This window comes from Sminthopsis crassicaudata, chromosome 2 (assembly GCF_048593235.1).
Source record: "Sminthopsis crassicaudata isolate SCR6 chromosome 2, ASM4859323v1, whole genome shotgun sequence".
NCBI classification, from domain to species: Eukaryota; Metazoa; Chordata; class Mammalia; order Dasyuromorphia; family Dasyuridae; genus Sminthopsis; species Sminthopsis crassicaudata.
This window is the reverse complement of record NC_133618.1, coordinates 275,283,631-275,305,205: the sequence shown is the minus strand read 5'-3', so window position 1 is coordinate 275,305,205 and position 21,575 is coordinate 275,283,631. Positions and strand designations below refer to the sequence as shown.

The 21,575-nt window shown below is 36.0% G+C and overlaps 1 protein-coding gene across 2 annotated transcripts; it reads right to left on the bottom strand.

The window, feature by feature from the left end:
- Positions 1-3,872: 3,872 nt before the first annotated feature.
- On the bottom strand, positions 3,873-19,261 carry TERB2 (telomere repeat binding bouquet formation protein 2). Of its 2 annotated transcripts, XM_074289532.1 has the most exons (7): positions 19,103-19,261; positions 18,889-18,970; positions 16,699-16,838; positions 14,840-14,901; positions 11,895-11,980; positions 9,660-9,748; positions 3,873-4,618 (listed from the first exon to the last, which is right to left on the bottom strand). In XM_074289532.1, exons 1-7 carry the CDS (start codon positions 19,164-19,166, stop codon positions 4,473-4,475), a joined length of 669 nt encoding a protein of 222 aa, XP_074145633.1. In that variant the 5' UTR covers positions 19,167-19,261; the 3' UTR covers positions 3,873-4,472. The 2 variants fall into 2 exon arrangements, with proteins under 2 accessions (XP_074145633.1, XP_074145632.1); XM_074289531.1 differs by having other exon boundaries at positions 3,895-4,618; positions 18,889-19,261.
- Between the last annotated feature and the right edge of the window lie 2,314 nt (positions 19,262-21,575).

Below are 21,575 nucleotides of genomic sequence, written 5' to 3'. Positions count from 1 at the left end.
TTACTATTATTTCAAATGGCTGTTGTGAAATAGGGTATAGTATAGACAGGCCATACCTCCTTCCTAGAGGAAAGTAGGGATAGACAGAAATGGTTACTCCTAAGTGAGCACCAAACCCTACGTGCATCCTTAGAATCTGCTTAAGATTATCATATCCAAAGGGACCGGGCGCTGTTTGGTGTAGACCACATAAAGGTTCTTCAGGTTCTTTTATTCCAAATAGAAAAGTTTATGGGCTCCGATATTTAGGAGGGATCTTGCCGGCCTGGGAGAGTGGATCTGCTATTGGTTGGACCTCTTGTATCTTGTAACATAGTCTAGAATACATCAGGACAAAAGAGAAGCAGGAGCCCATAAACTGACATTTTCCCTTAAATCCAGGACTGAACCATCACTTGTGGGAACATTTTGTAAATCTTACCAAAGTGTCATAAAACAATGAGTTCTCCTTCTAAAAGACATCATCTGTTTGCAGCAGAAAAAGGAAATGGGCTAATCATGTATCCAAAAGATAGACTGCACAAAAGGAACATAAGTGTTCCACTTGAATTTTTCTAGTTTTTTAAAATGTTTTTTGCTACAGCAATTGGGGTTAAGTGACTTGCCCAGGGTCACACAGCCAAGAAGTGTTAAGTGTCTGAGATCAAATTTGAACTCGGGTCCTCCTGAATTCAGGGCTGGTGCTCTATCTACTCACCACCTAGCTGCCCCTCTAGATGTTTTAAAAAGTAGGTTTCCAGTATATTGAACAGTATTTCTAAAGAATATAGAGACTGACATATTAAAAAATGGAATAAGATGAGATGGGGAAAGGGTTTCAATTTGCACCCATAAAGAGTACTTAGGCTGTTGAGATACAGACATATTGAAGTTATGGAAATTGTTTCCTAAATAATTTCCTGCTATACCTAACTCCTGAGAATATTTTGATAACAAATATAACAAATGTGATGTCATCTCTTGGTTTACAGGAGACAGCTTCCAGATACATGAGGGAACATGTCATCCCTAAGGGTAAATGGGAGTTCAAAGCAACAAGGGAAAAAATATGTAAAGAAAGACAATTCAGCAATGTCAGATCTTAAACCATGTTATAAGGTGAGAGTATTCTTGAAATGTATAATTTAAACTAAAATGTTCTTATGTAAATGAAATTAACATATCCAAGGATAAAAGGAGTACAGAAAATTGGGAAGAAACTTTCATAAGCAATTTCTCCAATGGGATGTGATTATTTTGGAGTATTGATGTGGTTAAAAAATGAGCTGATCGATTCTGAAAAACATGGAAAGACTTGGGACAAATTGAAAAAAGTGGCTATCTATCTCCAAAAAAAGATGGCAAGTAGAAATATATAATACAGCTTTACATGTAAGTATATGAGGGTATATGTATATATTTATAAATATCTATATATGTACACATGTATGTGTATATGCAACATATATATACACATATATTAAGAAAACATTTAATTATAACCTTCTTTTGCACAGCAAAGAACAAAAGAAAATCCAAAAAGATGAAAAAACCTGTGTGGCTTTGAAATTAAATATGTAGTATTTATAATATAGTTTTTTTGAAATAGAAATTTGTTTTATGTTGGATCCTGTCCTATGTTGTTAGGTATGTAGAAAAGTTCTCTTTTATTTCCTTTTCTTGTTTTGTATTTGTTAAAAATGAATAAAAATTTACAAATAAAAAAAAGGTAGTAAGAGATGCCAAACTGAACACAGGACTTGGTGAGTGGACTGCACAGCCATGTGGCCCTTACAGCCATGTGCATCAATAAACTAGCACCAGATGGAGGCTGAAACCTCAACAGAAATACAGATGGAGAATGAGGATCTGGAGCTAGAAAAAAGTCACCCACGGAGGCACACCCATAGGCTACTAAAGATACACAGTCCCCCAGAAAAAGAAAGCCTTTACAGAGAAAGAAAAAAGGGAAACGAGCTTGGACTGGAAACATTACATCAGGGATCCCTGATGGAATGAGAGATTAGCATATCAGGAAACTGTGCTGGCATAGTCATGCAGAATGTATGGTGGGGAGATAACATGGACATCCCTGAGCCCTATCCCCACGGGGAAGGTGGAAAAGCCCTCTGAATTGCTGATGGGCTTGGACATGAATGCTTTCTGTGTTTTTGTTTATGCCTGATATTTTGCAGTGTTTTCAGAGCCTGAATGTGTACAAAGGGGAACAAGGCTTTTTTTCTAAGAGAAATGTGCCAACTATTACCATTTCTAGTTTTCTTGGACGGCAGCACAAGTCAGATTTTTTGGTAGACACAAGCTGGGTACTAATGTTTCTAGGGTGGGAAAATAAGCCAGAGGTATCTTGTGAGGCCACTTTCCTCCTTCCAAAAAAAACAAAATCTATAATCCTTTTATGGCAAAGGCCGGGGGCCCAACTAGTGTAAAACTCACATAACTCCAATGTTACATATCTGCCGAAGTTTTACATATGCAAAGCCTGAGATCTCTGCCTTAAAAGTAGGAACCTGCAAAATGATAAGTTCTGAAGTCTTTTATTCTTCACAAATCAGCATTTTTTTTTTAAACCAAAAGCCCAGCCACCAATAGAAATGGCAACTATTTTCTTATAAAATTAGAATTAGGGAGTGCTGTGGGATGACTATACTTGATGCCAAGAGGAGATGAACAAAGGGCAGTAAGAGTTTATGAAAGCAACAGACTAGCAGTTTTGCAAATACAGAATGTTTTAAGAGGGAGATACAACATCCATTACACTCACTAGAGGAAATAAGAGAGAATGGAATAATAGCTGAGAGTCTGGTGTTTTTTATCTCATTAAATCAACAATAAGTTATCATTGTGAATCATTAGACCTGCCCATTTCATTTCTTGGCTGGCAGTATTCCAAGAATATGTCATTTCTGACCTTTTTCTATATACACACATTGATGTTGGAGGAACAGTTGAGCTTTTTAATCTAAGACACTCATTCCTGAATGCTAAATACTCCCAAGAAACCTGGATACACATTACCTGGTATTAGTATTATTTGTAATTTCCAAGAATAGTTTTTAACATCTGAACGAAGGTGTGCTTTTTTAAATATTGTCAGAACAATCAGATGTATGCCCTCAAATTTACTGTGACTAGGAAATATTTTTAAGGAAGCTATACATAGTAAAATGATCCAAGAAAGTTATTTATTTGCAATAAGCTTATTATAAATTGTTTAACTATAAGTTAAAAGTTATATAACTATATAGATATTTGTAAAATTAGGCAAACCATCAGAGATAAGTTCTCAATACTTATGTTAAGATAGTTTTTCAATTTTTCTATTCTTCTAATCTATTTTGACTAAATAAAATTATTTTGTAAATTCATAGGTCCAGATCCTGGTACATGTTTCTTAGCTAATTCTATAGGTAGCATCAGTTTAATAAGCAGTGGTATCTCTCTATATAAGAGACTTGCCTAACTAAGCCAGGGATTCTTAATAGGGATCCATGAATCTTGACACACAAAAAACATTATAACCTTTAGTTTCCTTTGTAATCCTATGTATTTTATTTTATGTATTTAAAAATACTATTCTGAGAAGCATCCACAGACTTTATGCCAAAGGAGTGCAAGTTACACACACACACACACACACACACACACACACACACACACCTGTTAAGAAAGCCTGACCCAGACATGAATAAATCTGGGGTTTTTTAAAACTCTGGAAAGATATAGTAATATTAAAGAAATGACTCTAAAGAGACAAGTTTGAGAGGGTGATGGTGCCAAACTAGGCCATAATTATACAATATTAAGTTTAATATTTTTTATACATCAATTCCTAAACACTATTCAATTTTTAGCAAAAAAGTAAATCATTATTCTTTATTTTTCTCCCTTTCTTCCTTTTTTTTGCTGAAGCAATCAGGGTTAAGTGACTTGCCCAGGGTCACACAGCTAGGAAGTGTTAAGTGTCTGAGACCATATTTGAACTCAGGTCCTTCTGAATTCAGGGCTGGTGCTCTGTCCACTGCGCCACCTAGATGCCCCTCATTATTCTTTCTTAGTTCAAAATTTACTATAGTATTCCATAATACCTTATGTAAAATTGAATTCTCAGAAGCATGTTCACATTTATGGAGTTTTAGCAGCAATAAACTTACTATATAGAAATTTTAAGCCAAAAGACACACGTTTACTGAAAAGGGTAAATATAAGACTTATAATGGGATGGACATTTCAATAACAACTACACACAAAAATGTAAATTTTATAATTTGTTTGCTCAATGCCACAAATTAAGGCAAAATAATCTGCTACAGAGCTTTATCAGACCAAAATGATTCTAAATTTTCTAAGGAGAAAAAGTTCTAAATTGAAGTTGAAGAAAAGAAAGTGTAATTTACAGATAAGATTGGTAATATTAAACAATGCTTAATTTAGTAACATTTTATAGAAAATAGATGAGCAGAGGATAATCCAACTTAACATTTTTTCTTCAATTTATTTTTTACAGCAGAAAAGAGGTTGATTTCTTTTTGAACATGATATGCCAAGTATCCCGAGCTTCCAGGAATGAAGTCATGTAGCTCCCCAAGGAATTTCTTCATTGTATCAATAGAGACATAACCTACAGAGGGAAAACTATATTTGAAGTGTCAGGCTTCCTTTCCCCCCCTCCCCCAATCTTTTTGTTCCTTTTGAGTTAGGATAAATGAAAAGTGGCTTAGAAATGAAGGTAAGATTCCAGTTTTAGCATGAAATTGCTCAGATGGGGAAGTTTAATGAAGGAAAGAAAAGGCATGCAAATGACTATGTACAAACCAGACAGATACTGGATAAGTTGGAAATAATCATCATAGGGAAGTCCCAGCATTAAGAAGGACCAGGAAAGGCTTCGAGATGGAATGTTGTTTGATGAATGGAAAGAAGTCCAGTGTCACTGGACGGCTGAGTACACAGTTGGGGGTTAGATGTAAGAAAAGAGGAGAGGTAGGAAAAGAGGGAAATGAGCATTAATTAGGAGCCTACCATGGGCCAGGAACTGTGCTGAGCACAACAGACTCAAGAATATTTTTGGAGGTGGCAAATGTGTGAATTTGCTTGCTTGCCTATGCTTATTATAAGCAATGTGTCTATCATCCTATTTCTATTCTGCCCTTTGTATTCTGGCCCTCAAAAAGGTTCTCTACAGATAGATCTTCCACTCTCTCTCACTCTTTTCTGGGCTTACCATTCCACCACCCTCATTCTCCTTCTCCTCTCTGCAGCCCCGGACACTTGACTCTTCACCTTTTTCTTGGTCCTCCCCTTACTTCTCTGACTACTTCTGTCTCCCTGGCTGGATCCTCACCACAGGGGTCCTTCAGGATTCTGTCCTGGGTCTCTTTCTCTTCTCCCTCTAAACTACTTCACTTGGGGATCTCATCAACTCCATGGGACTTAATTACTATCTTTATGCTGAAGAATCTCAAGTCGACCTATCCTGCCCCAATCTTTCTCCTGACCTCCAGTATTGCATCTCCAACTCCTTATGTTCCAAACAGAACTCTTATCTTTCCCCCTTAACTCTCTCCATCCCCATCTTCCTATACTATAGAGGGCAACACCATTCTCCCAGTCCTGTTAGAAGTCATTCTGGATTCTTCACTCTCTCACCCCTCAGAAGCAAGCTGTTGCCATGACCTGACAAATTTACTTTGCAACATCTCTCTTACATACCTCCATCTCTCATCTGCCACCCCTCTAAGTGAGGGCCCTTAAAACCACATGATTCGTTACTACTTTCTGGGGTGAGGGGGACTATATCAAGTCTTTCCCCATACCAAGCCATTTTCCATTCAGCTACTAAAGTGAGTTTCTTAATATGCAGATCTGATCAAGTCACACCTCTCCTTAAAAAACTCCAGTGGCTCCCTATTATTCTCTAGACTCAAATACAATTTTTGGGAGGCACTTAAAGCCTCATCATAATCTAGTGTAGAGGGTCACAGTCAGAGGGGAAACTCTGAGTGAAGTATAATACCCTTCAGCTCCGAGGGAACCTACTGACAGTGTCTGGTTCGGCTCCCCATTTCCCCTACGGGATCTCGGCCTTCCTGAGGAGTCAGGGGCCAGTGACAACCTGTGTGGAGATTGAAGCAGAGTGATAGCAGGTGGAAGAGTGATATCAGGTGGCAAACTACATACATTAGCAAGTTGTTTATATGGTCCTACGTGCTCAGAGTTGTTTTGTTACTCCATTTTTCCATCCTCAGGAGTCCTGCCTCATCACTTCTCCACTAGGAAGGTATATTTAATCACCCCGGTGTGGGGTTCTAGAAAGCAATGGTACGTAGTGTTACCCCAACTTGGGGGCTCTAGAAGGCAGGACACAACAATCTCTCCCCCTCCTCCCTTTCTAGTCTGGTTACACTTTATTCCTCAGTATGTACACTTTAATCCAGTGAAATTCACTTGCTGGCTTTTCCACAAACATGACACTCCATCTCAGCTCTGGTATTTTCTCTAGTTTTTCCCCATGGCTGGAATTCCTTCTCCTCTCTGACTACTGACCTCCCTGGCTTCTTTTAAGTTCCAACTAAAATCCCATCTTCTGAGGAAACCTTCCTTAAACCTCTTAATTTCAGTATCTTCTCTCTGTTAATTATGTCCTATTTATCCTTTACATAGCTTACTTTGTATATATTTGTTTGTATGTTTTCTCCTCCATTCAAAGTAGGCTTCTTGGGGCAGCAATTTTTTTTTGGTCTCTTTTGGTATCTCCAGGGCTTAGCACAGTGCCTGGAACATAGTAGGTGCTGAAAGTTTATTGAAAACCAAGCTGAATTATTTGAGGATGGAAGGTGGGAAGCAATGGAATTAGTGACAATGAGGGAGGAAGAAAGGAAGGAAGAAAAGAAGGGAGGGAGGATGAAAAAAGGAAGGAAAGAAAAACAACACAGCTTTGAAATAAAAACATTCAGTTATTACATATATTGTTGTTTTAACACATATAAGTATAATACTTCTTCTATTCTCTAATCCAGTAAAGCAAAGCAGGCCGGCCTGCTCTTGTTCCCTGTACAGGACAAGAATCCTTGCCCAGGTGACTGCTCCTTCATATCTATCCATCATGAACTCTTTCCTCACCTTTACCCCTTAGAATCCCATCTCTCTGCCTGGAGTCTCAACTCAAATGTCACCTTAAATAGGAAGCTTTTCCTGGTCTCTCCCTTCCACCCTCCAGGTACTCGAGAGCTCTCTCCTCTCATTCCTTTGTCTTTACCTGGTATTTTGTATTTTCCTGTTTCTAAGTGTCATTTCCCCTAAAAGAATGTGAGCAGCTTCAGGACAGGGACTAGATCTCTCCTTTTTTGTCATTGTATCTCTAACACATTGCAGGCATCTGTAAATGCTTGTTCTTTGACTGATTGATCAAAGAACCATAACTTGCCAATGAAGAAATTAAAAGCATCTAACTAAAAGCTCTTTCCAATCCCCTTTCCCACTCCCAAAAGTGGATTTTTTAAAAGTTGAATACAAAAATACAAATGCAAGGAGGTAAAGAATTATTTGTTAATGTATACATACATAAAAATAAGAAAGTTTTCCTTCAAACTCATAAACAATAACAATAGTAATAATAATAACAACAATAATAGCATTTGAAATATCCTCACGATAATCCTAGAACATTGGTGCTATTATTATCCCCATTTTACACATGAGGAAACTGAGGCACCAAGAGGTTGTGAATTGCTAAGGATCATACTGTTAGTGTTTATGGCTGTAATTTTTTTCATTAATAGTTTTTATTTACCAGATATATACATGGGTAATTTTACAACATTGACAATTGCCAAACCTTTTGTTCTAATTTTTCCTCTCCTCCCCACCCCCCCCAACAATGGCAGGTTGACCAATACATGTTAAATATGTTAAAGTTTTATGGCTGTATTTGAACTCAGATCTTTCTGACTCCAAATTCAACATTCTATTTGCTCTATCACATAGATAACTCCAGGCTGAATAAAATAATTAGATTTATATCTTTGTGTGATAGCCAACTATTTTCTAGAATTATATTTGACTTTATTTTGGTGGCAGAGACAGTGATGGTGGTGTGGGGGGTGCGGTTGGGAAGGGGGTAATAGCGCAGATCTTCTTTTTATCCAGCAATGAAGAATGAGGCATAGTAGCACATCTCTAAATCTTACTTCGTGTCTTAAATGAAATATCAATATTAATGTCTTTCATCGATCTTTCTTTAGATATAATTTATCACCTTTGAACATCCAGGAAGCCAAGATTTTTCTAAGCCAACCAATTCTACTGAAAATATATATATTTTAATAAATGCAGTATCATGGAAGAACATGGCTACCATTAGGCTGTGTTACCTTCCATAAACAGAAACAAGAGAACAATTTCCATGACAACCACAAGTGTGAAATGTAAAATAATTCTGAAAAAATATATAGAAGTCTGATCAATATGGGGACCAATTACAATTTCAGAAGATTGATGATGAAGCACAGCACACACTTTTTGGTAAAAAGGTTATATAGTAAGGGTGCAGAATGAGGCATACATTTTCAGATATGGCCAATTTGTTTAATTGTTTTGCTTGACTATTGCTTACTGTAATAAGAGATGGTTTCTTCAGGGTGAGAAAGGAGTGATTTGTTAGGTAGTAATAAAGATACAAAAAAGGAAAGAAAATAGGAATCAAAAATATTTTAAAAATACACAGAAGAAAAAAATTCAGAAGGGAACATAAAGCAATTTTGTCACTGTTAAATTCAATTATGTTTTTTTAAAACTGTATAGAACAAATTCAGTGTTATACACAATCCTCTTTTTTGTTGTTGTATACTGAAATGTTCATGTTTGTTAAGTTCATAATAAAAAATTTTAATCTGAAAAAAAATTAATGTCCCCTCTTAACCCTATTCACTCACTATTTTCCCTTTCTCAATAGTATGATCCTATCAGCTACTATTTGAAGTTGGCTTTGGGAGCTGCTGGGCTTCTATTTCTTCCACAATTTGAGTTTCTTGAGAGGTTATCTGGAGTGGTGGATAGATAGAATAAGGAAAACCTAGGTTCTGTCTCCATGTTATGGTCTCTTAGGTAACTCTCTAAGATTATAAACTAAGCACTATAAGTTCATACTTGCACTGATAGATAGAGGGAATTGTATTTCCTCACTAGAAATTTCCTACATCAAAGAAATCACAGGTCTGAACCAAAAAAAACTCAACAACTATTACTGCCTATTGTTAGTCAACTAATACTATTAATTATCAACTAAGCATAGTATCTGAGTAGGAATTATGCTCCGTGGCTCCATTTCTATGAATGAAAGATAATGGGCTTGATTTGCCAAGTTACTGATGCATTATATTATATTTTCTTTTCTTTCTTTTTTTTTTTTCCTCCCTGAGGCTGGGGTTAAATGACTTGCCCAGGGTCACACAGCTAGGAAGTGTTAAGTGTCTGAGATCACATTTAAACTCAGGTCCTCCTGAATTCAAGGCTGGTGCTCTATCCACTGAACCACCTAGCTCTGCCCCCCATTATATTATATTTTCATCCTACAACTTAATCACTTGTATCTCCTCTATAGAAATCTGTTTAAACTTTTCTTTCTTTCTTTTTTTTTTTTTTTTTTTTTTTTTTTTTTTTACCTGTTACCATGTTATTCACTGGATAATTCTGAAGAGGATAATATAGTTGTTTTCCTGTAACTGGAGTCCTTGAGAAATGTTTTTTTGTGCTGCAAAATGAAATATACAGGGCAAAGCCCGAAATGTTACAATTTGTATTTCTTTTTCTGGATTCTACTCAGACTTAAAAAAAAAAAAAACTAGAACACTTCACTTAAATTTAGCATATGATAGCTTCAGTGGCTCACTGTTCTGAACTTAAGTCCTATTGAGCAAAACAATATTTATGTATTATCTGTTGTGCTCCTAGCAATCATTCTTACAAAGTTAAGAGTTTAAGGAAGTACTTTTTTGGTCATGAGCTATTTAGCTCCATACTTTTAAAAGTATACTTGGAATGTATTAAGAGAGTTAGTTCATTTTTCCATGGAATTTTACGCAAAAGATTAATGACAAATACTCCAAAACAGAGGCAGGGACAGTAAATACACTTCAGAAATTGTTGCATATTTTATAATAAAAACATAAAACTGAAAACTTATTCAGCATTCATTAATGAGAACTTTATTAATTAGCTTCTCTATGCATCATTATCTAATAACTTCAACATTCTGAATAAGATTTTAAAATGTCTTTTGACATTTTAAACAAATTTAAAAAGTATGGTGAATGTGGTTTTTTTTCTTGTATATTTAATTGAATTCTAATACTTTCAAAAGCTAAATAACCTACAAATGCTTATTCTTTATTAACAAGAACATACTCTCTACTATTCCAGAGAAAATAATTTGTTCTTTTTGGAACAAGAATGTCCTTCCTTTAATGAGTTTCTTTTCACTGGAAGTTTTGAAAACCAACTAAAAATTCTATGAATCTGACCACAATAATATAAATATTAAAATTTAATTAAAAAGCTAGTCTTCCCATAATGAAAAATACTATCCATCTCTACAGAGAGAATTAATACTGCCTGATCTGATATGCTGAATACTGAATACTGCCTGAAGCATTGTTTTTAAACTTTCTTTATTTTTCTTGTTTAGGTTATATGTGTTTTCTTTTACAACAGAGTTAATGTGAAAAAACTCTCCAAGATTTCCCATGTATAAAATTCACTATCTTATTGCTTGCCTTCTCTAGGAGGGCAAGGAGGGGAGGGGCAGGAGGAAGGATGAGAATTTGGAACTCAAATTTTAAAAAAAAAAGTTAAAAATTTTTCAGTTTTAAAAATTTTTAAAAGAAGAAAAATATTAGTCTTCTTGAAATATATTAAGGAATATTAAATGGCTAAAAATAAGATTCATTTAAATTCCTCCAAGAATGAATAACATTGCTCATAGAAAATGGGAACCACAGGTATATGTTTCCCAACAACTAAAACAAAACATTTGCAAAATTATCAGCTAATTCAAGCAAAATAAATTTCTCTTCTGCCATAACAATAAAAGTCAGAATGACCTCTTCACAAATCTTTTCCTCTTGGTAAACTCTTGGGATCTGAGACTTTTTGGAGTGTAACTACAACCCAGATTTTATCTGTGCTGCAACTGCGCCCCCTGGTGATTTCACACAGAATAGCTCTATGTAGAACTGAAGACAGGGTCTTTGCATCCTTCCTTACTTGGGCTACTGCTCTTTTACCTAATTATTCCTCTTAAATTCCTAAAAATTGCATTTATTTTCTCTTCTGATTATACCTTAATTTTTTTCTTTATTTTTTCTTCCCCCCCCTACTAAAATTATTGCAGTTTCTCTCTCCTGTTGACTTTTACCAAACAGGCTTCAACACTGGGTGGGCCCTTTTTAAAATTAGTCAAAAGAGGAATCAAATTTTATGATCTCAATAAGCAAGAGAACAATGATTTGGGGTTGGGCTATAAGTAAGATGGTATTTTTGTAGTGTCTAGGCTTCAAAATATGACAGCTCCATTTAAAAACAAATAAAAATCTAGTTTTTTCCTAATTCTTTTTTTAACTAACAATTCTATGCTATAATCTTGTATCCTAATAAAACTTTTTAGTTCCATAATACAGCATGCTTGTTGAATAAATTAATTGATGAAGAAATACAGAAAATTAAATTTTATAGTTGTACTATTAGTCTTTCAGTAATTTATCTAGACATTCAAGAAATAAATTATTGTAAATTTCACCTTCCATTCACCATTCCACTCTCTATAACTTCAAGTAGGATCACTAATTTGTATTTTTAAAATAATTATCTCAATAATCAATGAGTAGTGACAAATATAATACCTTATATACAGATCTTTTTCAGGTTGTCTTGATAATTCAGTATTTTTCCTGAGAGTCTTTATTTCACTTGGCTTGACCTCATCGGGCTATGGATAGACAAATAAGTTGTGTAAAAAGATAATTCACAGATGTCTTAACTACTATACTTTCTTAAAACAAAAGTAAAATGTTTTAAATAAAAAATCTAATAACATATGAGAATGCCCCCTATAACATCCCAGAAAGTAGTCACCCAGTCTTTAATCAAAAATCTCCAATGGGGAGAATCCATTACTCTCTCTGCAGGCAATCCATTCCATTCTTTTTATTAGAAAATATTTACTTCTATCAAGCCTAAATTTGTCTCTTTGAACCTTCTACCCATCATTTCTGGTTTCTCCCTTTAGGGCCAAGCAGAACAAGTCTAGTCTGTTTTCCACCTGACAACAGTTCAAATATTTGCTATCACATCTCCTCTATGACTATTTTATTCCCATTTAAACATGCCTGACTCTTTCCTCATATGGCATGTTCTTGAGGTATCATCACTATCCTTAATTTACCAGTCCTACCTAAAATGCAGGACCTGCAAAAGAACATGTAATCCAAAAATAATCTGACTAGGGCTGAGTATATATAGCAGGGCTGTCCCTTCCCTAGTTCTGTACCCTCTCACTTCAATTAATAAAGCCCCAACTTAAACTAGCTTTCTTGGCTATTATCTCATAGTATTGACTCATATTGAGCTTGCAATCTACAAGAATTTCCAAATCTTTTTCAGATGAATTATTGTTTAGCTATGTCATCTCCAATTTAAGAAGATGATTTTTTTAACCTAAATATAAAATGTGACATTTACTTCATTAAAATTCAAAATCTTTATGTATTTTTTTTAGGGGGGGAGTCTGTTTTTTCATTACTCAGTTAAGAAGGGGCATAATGGAAGAGAAAAATTATTTTTTTAAAAACAAAAAAAGGATATTTATGATAGGATGCTCCACACTAATTTCAATATAATTTATTGCTATGCATTGGTATTACTGTAAATGAAAAAATCAGGCACTGCCAAAGAGGAATGATAAAAATATTTTACCTATTTTGTTACTAAAAATAATATTTTAATGCACAATGAGATATTACTGATATTGAGAATGGATAGGGGGTACTTATTGAAAAAAAGATGTTAAGAGCATAGGATGTAATGTTAACTGAACCTCATTTGTACTTTTAAATTACTACAATGCTAAGAAACAACGCAGTGCAATAATATAAAAAGAGACTTAAGTAAGACAAATCTTTTTATATCTTAACTCTCTCTATATCTTAACTCTCCCACTCTGCTTTGTTAATCTGCAAATCTGAGAAGCACATCATTTTATACCTTAAACAAATTACTGGTAAGAATTTTCATCATTAAGAACCAGGCACAAATCCATGAAGCATTCAACTTTAGGTCTTCTTTCAATCTGACATAGAACAATTAATGTTTACTCTTTGAGCCCAATCATTCAACCAGATCTGAACTCTCCTAACTCTATTATCATCTGAAACAAATATCTCCATTTCTTCCAAAAGAACAGCATTAGAGACTTTTTCAAATATGTTGCTAAAATCTAAGCAAACCTTTGAATCCTCTTGATCTACCAGACTAATTCAAAAAGGAAGTAAAATTAATGTTATATCTGGTTCTTAATGAATCCATGCTGGCTTTCTGTATTCATAACTTCCTTGTCTAGATATTTACTATTCATCCCTTTATTAATAATTCTTAGAAATCTACTTGGAATCAAAGGCAAGCTGTGCCATTTGGTTTTGCTTAAAGGAGGATTCCACTGAGAGAGCACTGAATTAGCAAATGGCAAGATAAAAAAATTTTTTGCCTCAGTAAAAAATTAATTTAATTTTTTTAAAATTTAATTTTTAAGTACAAAAGCAACAATTTCAAAAAATTAAAGAGTATTTCTTCAGGGTCTTTATTTTTTAAAATACATACAAATAAATAAATTAGACAGGCATTACCAAATGAAAAACAATGAGGGGGGGGTAGGATGAGGAAAGCCAATAGATAAAAATAAGTGCAAAAAATGTAAAATTGTTCCAGTAAAATTATGATTAAATCAGTTTGAAGTTAGTAGAAAATTTAGCTAATTTTTACTTTTTGCATGCAAAAAAGTACCATCCATCTATCACATATAATTTCTATTTACTACATGCAATTTATGAGTTAGAGTTACAAAGAATATAATCCAAGAGTTACTGGGATTATATAGGTATTCCTCACTTAGTGAAATAAATATAATCACATTTTAGGTTTTCTTATATATAATTGTTTACATTTACACAAATCTACATAAATACCATAACAGAGCAGCTGATTAATTATGTAATAATAATACTTTTAATTTCATTTAGCTCAATGATGGCAACAGCTCACATATTTAATCATCATATTATTTTGTTTTGCTGAAATACTTTTTTATTTTTTATTATAAGAAACATATCCCTGGAGAGGAAAGTGAGAATGAACATACTTAAAAATTAAATCTATATAAAAATAACCTAGGCAGGTAGGTGACACAGTGAATATAGCTTTAGGCCAAGGGTCAGGAAGATCTGAGTTCTAATATAGTTTTTAAACACTTACCAACTATGTGACTAAGCAAATTACTTAACCTCTGTTTTCTTCAGTTTCTACAACTTAAATTGTGGATAATAATAGTACCTGTCTCCCACGGATGTAAGGATCAAATGAGATAATATTTGTAAAAAGCTTAGCACATTGCCCTAGACATAGTAAGCATTATATAAATTCTAGCTGTGACTTTTACTATTATTATTGTCATCATTAAGATAATAAATGAAATATGTTGCTGAGATTGGTTTCACAAATAAAACAATCATTACTCTCTTCCCAAAAGTACAAAAAGGTGCATGTTTCAATCAAAGTAACAATCATTTATTCTTACCTTCTCTGTCATCACATGATTGTTCTGCTCCCAAATAAAATTACCAATTTTTTTCCTTATTTCTGTAGTAAAAAAGAATAAATGGTGTTCAGAAAAAACATTTTTAATTTTACATCATAGAATGTTTAAGAACTTTGCCTGATCTTCCAATTTATAGAATTTGTAGGTAAACAGATTTGAATATGTAAGATCAACAAGATTACAATTTTTTAAAAAAAAGATTACAGAGGTTTAAATTTCATATTTGTTTCTAAATTACTCCCAGACTGAATGAAGATTTGGAGGATAAATTCTGGGATTACATTGATTCTTATCAAATGTTTGAGTGAAAAGCAGTTATCACGCTATTTTAATATAACTATGATAAATAACAATGAATGATACAACAAAATTTTCTTTTACACTTTTGAGATAGTCTAATCAGATTTGGCCAAGTGGGAAAATAGAGGGAAAACATGTAGGCAGAAATGGCTAAAGTGAATGAATTATTCCGTAAATGTTAACACCAAAGAACTGATTAACATATATATGTTTCTTTATCTACTCTATTCATGACAAGTGCTTGAGATCTGCTTGCTATAAATTTGCTAAGAGCTCCTTTTTTACATTTAATCTAAATAAGTATAAAATCCCTTGTGTTCAGATACTACTCATGTGGTCAGTCTAAAGTTCTAAGAGCTGGCCAGCAGCTCCTGGTTGAATTTCATATAAGCCATATCACATCCAAGTCAGAACAAAACGAACCTAGGAGGCTATGTCACTGACAGGCATAGATTCTCAATATACACTTTATCTTTGTGTAATAAATTATAACTAATTAAGTTTTCTCTGAGCATTGGCTTCCTCAAATCCATTATTCAATTGCTCTAAATTTTAAAAAACAATAGTAACTGAATAAATGTACAGGTACAGATATGTATGCATGTATAGTTGAGAAGAGAAAGTGTTAAGCCTTACCCAAGAAATAGACTCTCTAAAAAAAAAAAAAAAAAAAAGCCAAATAAAAATTAATCACTGTGAGAAAGCAAAAAAAAAAAAAAAAAAGAACAAAACAACTGAAAGAAAATAGAAGAAAATGTAATATATCTGAGATTAATAACAAAAAAAAAAAAACTTGGAAAACAGAAGAGTTAATTTCAGAATCATGTGATTCTCTGACAACTATGATTTTTTTTTAACAGCCTACATACTCTATTTCAAGATTTATATGAATTGATGTAAAATGAAATGAGCAGAGCAGAATAAAATATGGTAACAGCAATATTGTATGATGATCAACTGTGTATAACTTAGCTATTCTCAGCAATACAATGACCCAAGACATTTCTGGATTTATGATGAAAAATGCTATCCACTTCCAAGGAAAGAGTGATGGAGTGTGAATATAGATTGAAGCATATTTAATTTTTTTTAACTTTATTATTCTTGATTTTTTTGGTCTGAATTTTCTTTTACAACATGGCTAATATGGAAATGTTTTGCATGACTGCACATGTATATTCTATATCAAATTGCTTTCTTAAGAAGGGGGGTAGATAAAAAAGAAGAGAAAATGGAATTTAAAAGTTATTTTTAAAATCAATGTTAAAATTTTTTGCTTACATTGAGAAAAAATAAAATTAAATGTAAAATTAAAAAAAAATAAGCAGTATCATATCTTGTGTATAAGGAAAAGCTTTCTTGCAATAAGATGGGAGAAGAAAATTTAGTGATGAACAATCTTAAACTAGCAGAAAACAGTGTAAAAGAAGATGTAGCAAAGTTGCGATTTAAAACACATTGCAGTTAAGAGATTGGTTTTGGGTAATTGTACTTGTTGAAATGTTTTAATACCTTTATATACTTTTTACTTTCCTAACCTTTTTGCAGGCAGGCAGGTGGAAGGACATAGTGACCCAAAGACACTGTAGTTTTCATATCAGCATTGGCTATTGCTGAAAGATAATAAGCATGAAATACTGTAGCATTGTCTTCCATGTAATCAAAGCTTTGATATATTCTAGGAGAAAAAAGGGAAATATTTTAATTTGCAAAATGAACATAAAAAGCATTTAACATCTTAGTCAACTTGAGAAAAGATCTGGTAAATAAAAGAGAAAGGTGAAATGATTTGTTTAAACTCAAATTTCAAACCTTGAAAAGGTAAGGAGGACATACTTCAGGGGAAGGGGAAAGAAGCAAGCTACTGAGTCCACACAGAGAATTTGATCATGAAGCTATTCAAGCATTTTGTATGATTTTTTTCCCCTTGGGTTCACGGATGCTCACGGATGAAAGAAAACCTTGATAGCCTTCTACACTCACAAGCTTTGTAACTGAGACAGCTTTCAATTTTAAAGCTTGATGTGATGGTAAATTCTGTCTGCCCTTGATCTCACTCCTAAATCCATTCTTTGTCTTTATTATGTTTTCTCTAGGCCATCAATCACCTCACATTTTTTTTCTTCCTTGTAAATTTCAACCTTTAAATCACCAATTCAGTTTTAGACTGCTCATGACCAGAGAGTCATCCACAGGGTCATAGAGTTACGGTTAAAAGGCATCTCAGAACCTATTTATCCTGGACCCCTAATTGTGCAGAAGAAACTGAAGACCAGGAGTTTGAGTGACTTCCTCAAATCATACATGTACACAGGCATTAGACGCTATGGGTTGTGACATCACATCCCCTTTTGCTTTCTACCTCCTGTCCTGATTCACTGCTTCTAGTTCAGTCTTTCATAACATGGACCCTTTACAGTCTTCTCAGACCTTATTCTGCCACTTTCTGATCCAGTGCCATCAGCCTCCTGACCATGCCATGAACAAGATATAAGGCCAGTAGTGATGCTGCTGGGGTCAAAGGTTAGCACAATTTGAGAACTTTTGGGGCATAGTTCCAAACGCTTTCTAGAATGGCTGGATGTGTTCACAATTACCCTCTGGATGCCAAAGGACTTCCAAGTGCCCCCAGTTTAAAGTACAAACTGCTTTGTTCTAAATGACATCTCATTCTTTATTTTATTTTATTTTTTTTGAGGCTGGGGCTAAGTGACTTACCCAGGGTCACACAGCTAGGAAGTGTTAAGTGTTGAAACCAGATTTGAACTCGGGTCCTCCTGAATTCAGGGCTGGTGCTCTATCCACTGTGCCACCTAGCTGCCGGGACATCTCATTCTTTAAAGGTGTGATGGGAGTTGAGGTCCCTTTAAGATTCCTTTCTGATTGCCCAACCCCCATGGCTGACCTTGATTCACAAATCCTGGTCAAAAAGCATCCTTTTGAATATCTAGGCTCAGCCCCCATCATCTGCTCAGTTTCCCCCAGACCCCACCGGATCTGAGCTATCTGAAAAGCCCGCCAAGAACTTGGAACTGCCCCAATCTCCTTCTAGGTATAAAAGAGCCAAGACGGAGCTCCCTTTGCAGGAGCCCCCTTTGCAGGAGCCCTTCCCCCAACACATGGTCTGGCCCCGTAAGGGTTCCCGCCCACCCACTGCCACCTCTGGCCCTGGGTCTTTCTAACTGAGCTTTATTTCCAAATTTCTACAATAAACCTTTATCAATCTAGGTTTTCGGACCTGTAAATTCATTTTACAATTCATGCGCCTCAAGGGATTATCTTACTATCTAAGCACCGGCAAATGAGGTTCCCCCTTTCCTTTCTCTCCTCAGGTGGAATACTTTTTTTTTCTCATCAAACACTGGAGCCCCTAGCTTTCTTTAGGGCTCGGCCCATACCCTTTCCTTCTACAGTCTGTTACTTATTTCCCTCAGTTAACAGGGAAGTATTTCCCGCTTTCCTTCTCCCGTAACTACGTATTTTTGTATGTATCCCATCATTATTTATGAGTGACATGTTGCATTCTTCAGTAGGTCAGCTTCGGGCGGGTGGGAACTCCCATTTTTGCTTTTGGGTCATCTGGCTCTATTAGGGTTCCCGGAATAGAGGGATGCTTAATAAATGCCTCATGGGAGTCTCTCTAACTGCGTGGCCCGGACTTGGCACACCGGCCCGCAGGGCGAAGGTAGCGGAGAGCCACGTGGTGCGCTGCCCACGCGCAGGGATACCTCATAGTGTCAGGGTGTGAGGCGTCACAGCTGAACAGGAAGTCCGCCTCCCGAGCGTTGCAGATCACTCCGCCTTGGGCCGCTGTGGAGAGAGGGGCTCGAAGTGAGCAGGAGGCAGGCTGCGGAGCCCTCACCCGTGCCTCCCGGATTCCCAGGCCCCCCACGGGGGTGGGCCAGTAGGGACTGGCCAGTCCGCAAGGCCGCACTCCCCTACCCCAGAGCTCCTGCAGGTCCTGGCTCACGCTTCGGCAGAACCAGGCTCGCTGGCCCCGGAACATGCCGCTGTCGGCGACCGTCCCGCAAACTGCACGCGAGAGAGCCCCCTCTGAGCTCGCTGATTGGTCCCCGCGAGTGCGGTGATTGGTCCCCGCGATTCAGGGGGCGGGAAGGCAGGCGGGCCTCCAACCATGATGGGCTGGAACCTCCTTGTGGCTCACCTTTAACCTTCAAACAAGGGCTGTTAATCTTATCTGGTCCGAATTTCGGCGCCGTTTAGGCCGTCCCACTTAAGTGACAGATAGGCCTTGCCCGAATCCTGGTCACATGACTCCAAATCTGAGACTAGGTAGGTGCAGGCCCCCTCAGGCCCTCTCGATCCCTTGCTTTTAATAAGCTTACAATAAACTGGGAGGCGACCGTTAGAGAACAGTGACCCTAAAATCAACTGGTAGGTCGCGGAAGTCCATTAGGCTTCCAGAGAACGGATTCAGAATACTGCAGAAGCCCTTCTGATGAATTTGGCATTAAGTTCACAAGATTTGAAGTACATTCTTTTCATTCATCTTGAAACTTTTTATCACTGTAATTTTCTTCACTCTTTACAATGTGTGGTATGATATGTTGCAGAATTAAATTCCCTCAATTCCATCTTGGACAATTCTGATTCTCTCAGTATATTAATCAGTTATGTTAACACGTCAATGAGAGTTCATCACCACCTCAGTGGGAAACTGTGTTTCCTTTCATTAAATTGTCTCTCTGATCTGCAAAAGAAGAGAGATTGGGGACTCCCAGACTCCAGAGAGTCTATGAGAGAGAGAGCATATCCTCTTGTCTGGGCTTTTTCTAAGGCAAATCACCCCATTGATCTTTTGGGGATGCAGACCCTTTTCAGGAAACTCCAAATTCCAGAAGCTTTCAAAGTGATTTCCATTCAATTGAAGATCTAGGCCTGGGGACTTTGGCTTTCTTTTCAGTCTGAAACTTGAGCCTCAAGATTCCCTATTAAAGGGCAATTTTAAACTCACTTCTTTTGCGGAACATCCAAAGTAGTATGCTTTGCCTCTTTGGCCTAGCTGCCAGGACCGTGCCCACTGTGAAGACATTCTCTTCTCAGTGCCAGCTTCCATTTCCCTAATAGGATTTTGTCACTAGGAAGTCAGTCTCCTAGCAAAGCTGCCTTCTCATCCAACAATAAACTTCCCTTTTTGCCATCTAAAAACTCTTGGGGTTCCTGAATTCTTTCATGAAGGACCTGCACCAACCAAAAGAAGATTCCCACAATTTTTGACTGCCACTAGAACCCCATCAAGTTCCCTGAAAAAATCTCACATCGATCCCACATAATCCCTTTTTGACCATTTGAGTACTTCTCACACCCAATCCCAATATAATTTGTCAATTTCTATATCTCACCTTCAGGACTTCTGTTCTTATGAACTCCCAATCCTGATTACTCATTAATTGGATGTTACAGAAGTTACAGTACATGAATTCTCCACTTTTCATTATCTAGCTAGTCCCTGTGCTAAGCAGCTTACATTTTTAGGGAGAAAATAAATTCCCCCTTGATTATTCCTCAATGTCCTTGTAAGCTTCAGCCCTCCAAGCTTCATCTTTCCAGTCCAATTTTCACAATCATGAAAAAAAAAATGTCCATCCATTCTTCACAATCTTTTTTTTTTTTTTTTAATAATTTGGTTTTCACATCTAATAATTTTTTACATCCTTCTTAAAAGCCTATTAACTCCTGCACCTATCTCCTTACACAGAATGGATAATTAATCCCTGAATTTTCTACTAATTCTTAGGGTCGTGCTAGGAGTGAAATTTCCAATTGTAACATATGTTCCTCCTCTTCCTGCCATTCATCTTTCTGGAGTAATTTTATTTTCCCATACTATTCTGCTAGTAGCATCTAACTATTCTACTATTTCCTTCACTGCTTTTCTGGTGTAACTTAATATTTACTCACCAGCATGGGAATGACCTAAATCCAGAACTAGATTTCTTAAATTGAATTCATCAGCTACTATTTTTTTTTTTTTTTACAAAGTGCAATCTATTTAAACTTTAATTTGTGCATTTGTGAGAATGACTGCAAAACAGTCGTTTTTAGAATGACATTGTTAAAAAGGCATGTCTCATTTTAATGAATGCATAGTGTACCATTCTGTATAAGGCTGAAACTGAGTTGCACTGAGGTACAAGCACATGAGGCTAATTACCAATTGGACAGTTCTCTATTAACATATGCTTGGAGAATGGCCTGGCCCACTATCCTGTGCTGGCTCGATCTGTGGGTGTGTACAGTGAATTAAGAGGCATGGGAGGGTGGAATAGGACAAGCGGGAATCACTCTTTGTTGGTGGAGAGAAAGAAAGAAGGTGTGGCGATTCCTTTATCTATTCCCCAGACTGCAACCCTAAAAGACCAACAATAAAGATCAAGGATTTTTGCTTATCCTG